The 11,855-nt window shown below is 43.7% G+C and overlaps 1 protein-coding gene across 1 annotated transcript; it reads left to right on the forward strand.

The window, feature by feature from the left end:
- The first annotated feature begins 3,103 nt into the window (after positions 1 to 3,103).
- On the forward strand, positions 3,104 to 9,974 carry prph (peripherin). Its single transcript, XM_064967189.1, has 9 exons — positions 3,104 to 3,760; positions 6,554 to 6,614; positions 7,261 to 7,356; positions 7,653 to 7,817; positions 7,917 to 8,042; positions 8,288 to 8,508; positions 8,599 to 8,648; positions 8,845 to 8,918; positions 9,078 to 9,974. The coding sequence occupies exons 1-9, from the start codon at positions 3,183 to 3,185 to the stop codon at positions 9,174 to 9,176; spliced, it is 1,470 nt and encodes a 489-aa protein (XP_064823261.1). The 5' UTR covers positions 3,104 to 3,182; the 3' UTR covers positions 9,177 to 9,974.
- Positions 9,975 to 11,855: the final 1,881 nt, after the last annotated feature.

The following is an 11,855-nucleotide window of genomic DNA, read 5'->3' on the forward strand; positions in this document are numbered from 1 at the left end:
ATTTAGAGTGACCATCAGGTTCTTGGTCACCTCCCTGACCAAGGCCCTTCTCCCCCGATTGCTCAGTTTGGCCAGCTCTAGGAAGAGTCTTTGTGGTTCCAAACTTCTTCCATTTAAGAATGATGGAGGCCACTGTGTTCTTGGGGACCTTCAATGCTGCAGACATTTTTTGGTACCCTTCCCCAAACCTGTGCCTTGACACAATCCTGTCTCGGAGCTCTACGGACAATGGAGGCCACTGTGTTCTTGGGGACCTTCAATGCTGGAGACATTTTTTGGTACCCTTCCCCAAACCTGTGCCTTGACACAATCCTGTCTCAGAGCTCACATCGTGGCTTGGTTTTTGCTCTGACATGCACTGTCAATTGTGGGACCTTATATAGACAGTTGTGCCTTTCCAAATCTTGTCCAATCAATTGAATTTAGCACAAGTGGACTCCAATCCAATTGTAGAAACATCTCAAGGATGATAAATGGAAACAGGATGCACCTGAGCTCAATTTCCAGTCTCATGGTTTCAGTCTCTGAATGCTTATGTAAATAAGGTAATTTCTGTTTTTTTTATTTTTTAAACATTGATAAGAATTTCTAAGAAACTGTTTTTGCTTTGTCATTGTGTGTGGATTGATGATGATTTAAGAAAAATGTAATCCATTTAGAATAAGGCTGTAACGTAACAAAATGTGGTAAAAAGTCAAGTGGTGTGAATACTTTCTGAATGCACTGTACATATACAAATAGATAGAGACTAAAAAATTCTCAACCTCCAGACGAATAGGAACTGGAGACAGAAAGGAGCACTGAAACAAAAGCTAGACGTAACAAAACAAACTGGCAACAGACAAACAGAGAACACAGGTATAAATACACTGGGTATAATGAGAAAGATGGCCAGGCACCTGGATAGGTGTGGAGACAAGCACAAAGACAGGTGAAATAGATCAGGTGTGACAACGTTGGCCACATTTACGTGCCCTTAAAAATAGCAATAACAAACTACAAAAACAGTATTCCTTGTGTTTCGAGGCTATTTCCTAAAATCATTGCATGCATATGCCTATACAGCAGGCTTAGGTGTCTATTCTATGATATTGATATTTTAATATACAGTACCAGTCAAAAGTTTGGACACACTTACTCATTCAATGGTTTTTAATTTTATTTTTTACTATTTTCTACATTTTAGAATAATAGTGAAGACATCAAAACTATGAAATAACACATATGGAATCATGTAGTAACCAAAAGAGTGTTAAACAAATCAAAATATATTTGAGATTTGAGATTCTTCAAAGTAGCCACCCATTGCCTTATATATAAATGCATGTCAGCGTCAGCGTATCTCTATCGCTCTCTCTGGGGTTAGGGCTTCTCGACACACACATATATATGTAACCCCAGAGAGAGCGATAGAGATACGCTGACGCTGACATGCATTTATTTATGTCAGATGGCTACTGCGTCTGCTATACAGATATAGACATACAGTAGGAGGCTAATTTGTTCATTTTCGATTATATTGTTAGATTATACAGTCTCTGGTTCGAATCCAGGCTGAATCACATCTGGCTGTGATTGGGAGTCCCATAGGGCGGCGCACAATTGGCCCAGCGTTGTCCGGGTTTGGCTTTCCGGGGAGGCTGTCATTGTAAATAGGAATTTGTTCTTAACTGACTTGCCTAGTTAAGGTTAAATAAAAAAAATAGGAGTAAAAAAACGGGGCGCACTGCCGTCATATCATAGGCCTGCAATAGCTAAAGCTTAATTATAGCCACCCCATACCAAACCTTCAGAAATGTTTCTAAACTTTATTAGGGTAGTATCAAAAGTAAGTCAAGCCATTGTTTATAGGGAAAATAGGAGCAGAAAAGCGAATGTAAACCAGGTAAGAAACGCACTACCCTCCCCTGTGACCTAGAAAAAAACACACAACTCTTCACAAAGCAACAAAAAATGTTTGGACTACCCCTCCCCCAGTACATTTCGATCTGTCCCTTACTCAGTCCAGAGTCTATCCATGTACTGTAGGTTAAGCTTGATGTATTTGATTATTTTTGTTTCAATAAAAACATGATTTACCCAAAGTACCCACACAAAAAAATGAAAATATGAAATGTTGATGTTGTCATTGTGTCTGGGCTCAGAGGACATGACTGGATCCACACAAAACAAAGTGTTCCTCTGAAATCTGTTCAGCTGCTGAGGAGATCTCGCCAAACCTAATTTCCAAAATAGGATTCAAACACAGATCACTCGATACCAGTCAGTGCACACTAGCCATGCGGGATAGAATTGCACCGTAGTTGCTCTGCCCTCGCCTCCCAGAATATCAATATAATATTCCATTACAGTGGAAATAAAGGGAAGACAGGGTGAGGAAATACATTCCGCTCTGCAGTGATAACCAAATGAGCTTTGTCATATAAGAAACTGAATAATAAAGACATGTTTTGTTTTGTGGATTTATTTGGACAAACTACTTTGTTGAACATCTTTAAAATGGCTTATGTATTTCTACCATTACAGTAACAGTAAATTAAGACCATTAACGGGGAAAGAGAAGAGGATGGTGATAAGGAGTGGGACAGAGCAACAGGAGGAGATGTACTGATAAATCAAGAGAGGAAAAGTGGAGAAAAAAATTACAGGGAGCAGACACAGCATCCTACAGAGGATACACTGTCTCAGCTGTCAAGGTGAGGAGAGGGAGGAGGGCTTGGCGATGGAGACATCTTTAGAGATAGAGGCATTAACGTGGGAGACAGTTTGGCCTCCTGCCATGTGCTACGGATAAAAGGGAGGTGCAGATGGAAAATGAGAGAGAGAGAGAGAGAGAATACAGGGATGGAGGGGAGGAGGGCCAGCTACTGTAGGCTGGGGTGTGGCCTAAGACTGCATGTATGTTGTGAAGTGATGGATAGAGGAAGGAGGCAGGGGATCTGGAGACTAGAAAAGAGGGAGGGTGGGGGTGAGGAGGAGCTGTTTGCAGAGAGGCAGCGGGTGTGGGGGTGGGGGTGAGGAGGATGGGATGTCGTGTGTATAAAAGCTCCGGCACTCCTCAGTCGGACGTCCTGTTGCTTTACTCCCTGCTCCGAGGCACCTTTGGCTCCAACAAACAGAGACAGCAAGAAGGAGAGCTAGACAGATAGATAGTAAGAATTAGAGACCACCAAACCTCAACCATGAGCCACCCTTCAATGATCCACCATTCAGGCCGCGCCTCCACTTCTTATCGCCGCACGTTCGGGGTCCCCAACCCCATCTCCTTGTCCTCCTACTCTCCTTCCTACTTGTCTGTCAACTCCCGCAAGCCAATGTCCAGCGGGCGCTACATGCGCTCCATGTCTCCTGTGGTGTCCTCTCGCTCCTCCAACTACCACCACCAGCAGCGGCAGCGCTCCAGCACCCAGCTGCCCCGTCTCACCTACGAAAAGGTGGACTTCCAGCTGGCCGATGCGGTCAACGCCGAGTTCCTGGCCACCCGCAGCAACGAGAAGGTGGAGCTGCAGGACCTCAACGACCGCTTTGCCAGCTTCATTGACAAGGTGCACTACCTGGAGCAGCAGAACAGCGGGCTGCAGCAAGAGCTGAGCCAGTTCAAGGGCCAGCTGCAGGAGGGAAAGCCCAACCGGGCCACCGAGCTCTTCCAGGAGGAGTTGAGGGAGCTGAGGCGCCAGCTGGACCACGTGGGCAAGGAGAGGGACCAGTACCAGGTTGAGAGGGACAACCTGGCCGAAGACATGAACCTCCTCAAACAGAGGTGGGTGACACAGAGGAGGAAGAGGGAGGTTAGGATGGGGTGGGGTATGGAGGATGTTTGGGTAGATTTGGGAAGTGAGGGTTAGGGTAAGAAAGGTGGGGGGTTATAGTTGGGGATGTGCATGAGTGACGCAGATACATTTTGGGTGGTAGTGGTGTTTGGAAAGGGGGGTGTAACAATTGGAAGTGTATTTTCGAAAGTTGGCAGAGGTGGCAGGGGACTGGCTGTTTTTTGGGCTCTGATGTTGATTGTCACATTCTGGGCAGAGCCTGTCAGGGAGGGGACATGGGCAGGGCGTGTGACTGTGGACAGTCTGTGACGTTCACCACATCACCACCACTCTCCCCTCAGCAGTGGTTGTCTAGCTGGGGCGTGGCACTTTGGAAGGTCGGGAACAAAAGCACTGCAGCATACTACCACACTGTGGTTTACTGCAGTGTGTGTATGTGTGTGTGTGTGTGTGTGTGCATGCTGAATGTCATGGCAATGGAGAAGATCCAACAAAAAAAACTAGATGAAGTGCTTCAGCATATCATAACCAAGCAATGAATGGAACACCAAGGAAAACATGGCATTGGATACAGTAGCAGAACATTTGTACATTAGCCGAACATGTCTACATTGGCAGTATTTACAAACTTTCCCTGACCATCTCAGCATTTGTTGAGCATCTGCAGATTATTTTACTAAATCTGTTTTATTAAATCAAGAAATGTTATTAAAAGGAAGATGAAACTTGGATGTAAGTATGGACACAGTACATTTGATTTGAAATGATGTTGCAGATATGTCAGCCCTTTCTTACCAAACCACAATACTTTGCTTTGAAACTTAAATTTGAGAACATTCAGACAACTTGTTCTGTGAAACAGTATTTTTCCCCATTTGAGTTAGATTATCGGAACAATTTCTGTAGACATACTAGTTACATAATAATACACAAACACTCCCCATGTCTATTCCCAGCCCTAAGGAGAGAGAGAGATGACAGAAGAGGAGGATGGATAGACTGCGCTCTGGGTGGCGCCAGGAAAAAAGTAGGGAGGGGGATAAGAGGGAGGGGGCATAAGAGGAGGAAGAGGAGGAAGAAGAGAGGGAGAGGTTGTGTAGACGCAGAGAAAAATAGCATCTGGTTAAATCAATGTGATTGAATAAGAGTGGCTCCATTAGGGGGTGGGTGTTTAGTGTCTCCTTGTGTTGATGGGGCGGTGCCAGGGACACCATTGGGAAAAAAGGAACCCTGTGACACGGCATGAATTAAAGATGAGATGAGGCAGCAAACCCTCACATCCAGTACATGCAGTTTCATTAAATGAAACACATTTAATTAAAAGGAAGATGAAAGTCCCTGCATGCATGGAATTTAAATATAGACACAATAACACATGTAATTTAGATATAGACACAATAACACATGGAATTTAAATATAGACACAATAACACATGGAATTTAAATATAGACACAATAACACATGGAATTTAAATATAGACACAATAAAACATGGAATTTAAATATAGACACAATAACACGTCATTCGAAATTACGCTACAGTTTCACCAGCCCTTTCAAACCAAATCACAATATTTAGCTTTGAAAGTTAACATATAGAAGAATCGGACAACCAGTTATGGGAAACAGTATTTTTCCCCACTTGAGTTACAATTTCTGTAGAAACACACTAGCTACATGTAAATACACATACACATCCCTGACCGAGAGAGAGATTGAGAGATGACAGAAGAGGATGGATAGACTGTGCACAAGGTGGAGCCAGGAAAGAAGTAGGGAGAGTGATGAGAGAGGGAGGAGGTGGAAGAGAAGGAAGAGGAGGGGTCGGGAAATGGGGTGTAGGCGGGGAGAAAATTGTATCTGGAAAAATCTATGTGACTCAATGAAAGTGGCTCCATTAGGGGGTGGGTGTTCAGTGCCTCCTTGTGCTGATGGGACAGTGCCAGGGACCCCATTAGGAAAAAAGGACCCCTTCAACACGGCATAAATGAAAGATGAGATGAGGAAGCATAAAGTATATTTCACGTTTGGGAAAGGGAAGGCTTAGTCAGACCAGTCAGTATACTATAGGCTTACATAGTTATGTCTTTGGCGGCAGAATGCCCAGAGCTGTCAGGATTAAAACAGGGTGTGTGCAGTCCACATGACCTCTAACAAGTGATTTGCCAACATTTGTTTGGAGTAGCAGCTGCTGACCCCATTGGATACGCTAACCCTAACCCTTTTACAGGACTTGTGAATTACCAAATTGATCCAGAGGCTTCTTTTGCCAGTTTATGCTTCTTCCAGAGGAGGCCTATGATACCCAGTCAGACATATTCGGTCTGTGTCCCAAATGACACCCTATTCCCTATATAATGCACTACTCTTGATCAGAGCCATATAGGGGATGCACTATATAGTGAATAGTGTGCCATTTGGGATGACACCTTGGATAGCACTTATGCAATTAGCACTGTGTTCAGCCCTGTCCCAATGCTTCAGCTTCCTTTGTCCAGAGCAGGACTTAACCTAGACTAAAGCCCAAGCATTGTAAACAATATAAAAAAGTTAAAGAGATACAGAGGATGTGTGTTTATTAACTACAAAATATATTGTCTTATATATTTCATGTAATGTATATTTATTTTCCATTAATGTATTTATTTATTCTAAGGAGTCCCCTAAATAGATAACATGAAATTACAACATGAATTTACAACAGTAGGCCTATGCATGATTGTAACGTATATGTTCTCCTTGTATGTGTGACCACACCCTAACCCCCCACCCTCTTCATACAGGCTGGACGAGGAGAATCAGAAGAGGGCTGAGGCTGAGAGTAACCTGATTGTCTTCCGCAAAGTAAACACACCCTAGACTCTAACCATCACACTGTACACCAAATCAATATGTTGGGCAGCGAGTCGATAGTTGACTGTAAAAGTCTGATTGAATCACACACCAGTTACGGTGTCAGGGCCCAACCCAAAGCATATTTGTCCTCCTAGCCCTGCATAACAGTGACATCTCCTGGTTCGCTGAGATAGAGCTAATTATTATGATAACTTGGCAGCTCTGAGAACCTGGAAATCAGGGGTATATTCACTAAGAACCAAACAGAAACAAAGAGGCTGAAACGGTGAGGAACTAATCTGAACTGCTCCAATAAGAAATGCTTGTTTTCAATGCAAAACATTATTCTATGGTTTGCACAAATGAATACAACCCAGGATACTTCCCACTGTGCACACACTGGTTGAATCAACATTGTTTCCACGTCATTTCAATGAAATTATGTTGAACCAACGTGGAATACACGTTGAATTGATGTCTGTGCCCAGTGGGTTATAGCAATGACAAAAGACAATATTGATAGCACTGCATTGTTGATATATTACCACATGCAACCTACCGACTGTTGAGTGTTATCTAACCAAGACAATAACATGTGTTTACCTGTTTGGGGGTTGATGAATTGCTTACTAATAGTACTTTGATCTAAAACCAGGACGTGGATGATGCAACTCTGTCTCGCCTGGAGCTGGAGAGGAAGATCGAGTCTCTGATGGATGAGATTGAGTTCCTCAAAAAGTTGCATGAAGAGGTAGATGCCGCTGCTGAGACGGTCGAGCACAAATCATGATCTTTGTGATGGCCCATTATAGTCCACTATGATCCTTATGAATAACAATCAAACTGTGATCTTGATGGTCATGTTATGGTCCTGGTGTATTACCTTTCATTTGGTATGCTGATCTGCTCCTACTTGCATTTAGTTTTGTACATATTTTTGTGAATAGTTCACTAAAGTTGATTTGCATCATACCTTTCTGGATTGTACCTGCCATTTAGAGGACTTTTTTCCCACTAAACTTCTCACTTGCTCTGCTGTCTTTTCAGGAGATCCAGGACGTGCAAGTGAGTGTCCAGACCCAGCAGATGAAGATGGAGGTGGAACAGACTGCCAGGCCTGACCTGGCCGCTGCCCTCAAGGACATCAGGGCCCAGTACGAGAACATTGCCTCCAAGAACATGCATGAGTCTGAGGAGTGGTACAAGTCCAAGGTGAGGGCGGAACAATACACAGACACACACACACACTCATGCATGCACACACACAGAGTAACACCTATCCTTATTTGTGTTTTTTCTGTGCTCCCGGAGTTTACTGACCTGACGGACTCTGCCAAGCGTAACACTGATGCTCTGAGGCAGGCCAAGCAGGAGCAAAATGAGCATAGGAGGCAGATGCAGTCCCTCAACTGTGAGATCGATGCACTGAAGAGCACGGTGAGGCCTCACAGAACCTTCCTATTTATTTGTAATCACCCCCAGTTTACACTGGCTGAGTGAGGAACTAGAGTACATTGATCTCAGGCTTAGCCCAAAATGGCTGCCAGCCATGAATCACCCAAGTGGGTCATGCATGTAAGTAGAGGATGATGCGAGTGAGCAAAATCCCTCCCCCCAAAATCTCCCACAGAATCTTCCCCCAACAATTGTCCTCATATGTACAGTATGTGTGTATTTTTCAGAACGAGGCTCTGCTGAGGCAGATGCGTGAGATGGAAGGCCAGTTTGGCGTGGAGGCCAATAACTACCAGGACAACGTGGGTCGCCTGGAGGAGGAGATGCACCACCTGAAGGACGAGATGGCCCGCCACCTGAGGGAGTACCAGGACCTGCTCAATGTCAAGATGGCCCTGGACATAGAGATCGCCACTTACCGCAAGCTGCTGGAGGGAGAGGAGAGCAGGTGAGGAGGATAAGGGTTAGGACATCCTTACTTGTGTTTGATTATGAATATGTTGCTGAGCTAACATCCTATTGCTTCATTTCTCTTTAGGATTATTGTTCCCATGCATCCCTCCCAGTACGGCCGTAGTGGTGATAGGGGTGAGATACATCATATTGCCAATAATACTAGTATTTTTTTCTCTCTCTTTTACTATTACTTTATTTCCTTCTCCAAGCAAATACACAGATACTTGTCAGTATCATCTTTAGATTTAACATATCTATAATTGATTAAATTGATATAAATGATCATGCATGGTATCAATGTTACTCAATCAGACTTATCCCCTCATAGCCTATGACCACACCCCAGACACCCCTAAAAGGAAGCCTGTGGTGATTAAGACAGTGGAGACTCGTGATGGAGAGGTAAACGTTCTAAACATTTCCTGGTATGAAGAAAATGTGTTCCATACTTTCCATGTCCCCCTTGATGATATTCACTATACAGTGTAATTTCACTATACAGCATTTGCTGGAAGTGATGTAATTTGACTGAGGTCTGTTTCGCTTCTTCTCTTCCTCCAGGTGGTGAAGGAGTCAAAGACGGAGAAGGAGAGGAGCGAGATAGATGGCAGCCATGGCAGGAATGAAAGGGACCATGATAGGAATGGCAGGGATGACTAGAATAGTTAGGTACCAATCGCCTGTTCCAGATTAGATGTAACAATACAACACAAAAGATGGAAACAAGAAAAGCAAGAAGTAAAATAAATAGTTTAAAGCTCCTTAATATTTTCTGTTGCGCAGAGAGCCTGTAGTAGATATTTGTGCAATGTTAAAACTTGAAGAAATCTCTTAGATAGCAAACTTAGTCACAGGATGTGACCGTGGGGTTACTTTTAATAACCGATCATTCCTCATTGAAGAAAAAATACAAAGACAGCCTTACATGAGCATACACAGACATGATAGTGCTATCAAGCAGGGAATGAATGCAAACTTGAGTGGCTCCTGCTGCAAATCAAACATTTTTATTGATACATCACTTGAGGCCTTAATTTACATTGAAATCCCTTACATAACATGTTTTGTAGCTGAACTTATCATTCATCAAGGGGAAATAGAAAGTGGCTTAACAAAGCAACAGGGTTTTAGTGATCCCTCTCTGACATATTCTCTCCAGTAGAAGGACACAATCTGATGTAGCTTTGAGAGACAGTGGACATTGATAAGGAACAGTTGGAAAGGGAAAATGTTTCTGTATAGCGCCATGGAACTCTCAATGTCAAATATCAGGCCAGAGAGGGACCACCAATGGGATTGATGGCTGAATACTGCCCTTGCTGCCCCACATACTCTGCACATTGCGCTCTGCTCAAAATACAAAAAGCTGACAGGGAAATGTGCTATGCAAACATATGAGAATGTGTGTTTCTGACAGCTATAGACAATTTAAAAAATACAAATGCAATTAAAGTCAACTGGAACAGAGCTATGGAGTTTGTCTTGTCATTCATGTGTATTCCTCTCATACTACTACCCATGGGCAGCTCCAAGGAGGGGTGAGACAATGCTGAAGCCCCCTCTAGAATAGGCCCCTCCAAGAAAGATTGTATTAGTACATCCACATGTCTTCACTGACATTTTCAACCTCTCCCTGACCCAGTCTGTAATACCTACATATTTGAAGCAGACCACCATAGTCCTTGTGCCCAAGAACGCCAAGGTAACCTGTCAAATTGACTATCACCCCGTAGCACTCGCGTCTGTAGCCATGAAATGCTTTTGAAATGCTGATCATGGCTCACATCAACACCATCATCCCAGACACTCTGGACCCACTCCAATTCCCATACCACCCCAACAGATCCACAGATGACACAATCTCTATTGCACTCCACACTGCCCTTTCCCACCTGGAATAAAGGAACACCTATGTGAGAATGTTGTTCATTGACTATAACTCAGCATTCAACACCATAGTGCCCTTCAAATGCATCACTAAACTAAGAACCCTGGGACTTAACAGACTCACACATACTACACTGACACTTCAACACACACATACACTCACACAATACATAAACTCTTACACACATGCACATGCATACACACACACACACACACACACACACACACACACACACACACACACACACACACACACACACACACACACACACACACACACACACACACACACACAAACACTTTCACATATGCTGCTACTCTGTTTATTATCTATCCTTATTGAGTAGTCACTTTTACCCATACCCGCATGTACATACAATGCATTCAGAAAGAATTCAGACCTCTTGACTTTTTCCACAATTTGTTACGTTACAGCCTTATTCTAAAATGTATTAAATAAAACATTTTCTTCATCAATCTACACACAATACCACATAATGACCAAGCGCAAAAAGTTTTTTTGAAATGTTTGCAAATGTATTACAAATAAAAAAACGGAAAACCCTTATTTACATAAGTATTCAGACCCTTTTCTATGAGACTTGAAATTGAGTTCAGGCACATCCTGTTTCGATTGATCATCCTTGAGATGTTTCTACAACTTGATTGTGGTAAATTCAATACATTGTATAAGGGCACAAAGCGAGACCCAAATGCAGACACAGGAGGCAGATGATTGAGCTCCGATATTTAACATAGCAGAAGGGGGTAGGCAAAAGGCAGGTCGGGTACAGGCGATAGTTCATAAACCAGGTCCAAATGGTACAAGGCGATAGGCAGGCTCGAGGTCAGGGACAGGCAGAGTGGTCAGGCAGGCGGGCTCAGAGTCACGACAGGCAAGGGTCAAAACCAGGAGGGCGAGAAAAGAGACACTGGAAAAAGCAGGAGCTGAGACACAAAAACGCTGGTTGACTTGACAAACAAGACGAACTGGCACAGAGAGACAGAAAACACAGGGATAAATACACCAGGGATAATAAGCAACACCTGGAGGGGGTGGAGACAAGCACAAGGACAGGTGAAACAGATCAGAGCATGACAGGGCGCAACCTGGCATCCTACCTGGGCGCGTACCTGGTTGACGGCGTTGGAAGTTGGTGATGAGGGCTGGATCCAGGATGTGAGAACCCAGCACATCTCCTCTGGGCTGTAACCCTCCCAGTCAACCAGGTACTGGAAACACGTGGAGAAACTTGGAGGAGGGGTGGGCCTGGAGACAGAAGGCTTAATTTTTTTATTTTACCTTTATTTTACTAGGCAAGTCAGAACAAATTCTTATTTTCAATGGCGGCCTAGGAACAGTGGGTTAACTGCCTGTTCAGGGGCAGAACAACAGATTTGAACCTTGTCAGCTCGGGGGTTTGAACTTGCAACCTTACAGTTACTAGTCCA

The sequence above is a fragment of the Oncorhynchus masou genome, chromosome 6, assembly GCF_036934945.1.
Source record: "Oncorhynchus masou masou isolate Uvic2021 chromosome 6, UVic_Omas_1.1, whole genome shotgun sequence".
NCBI lineage: Eukaryota > Metazoa > Chordata > Actinopteri > Salmoniformes > Salmonidae > Oncorhynchus > Oncorhynchus masou.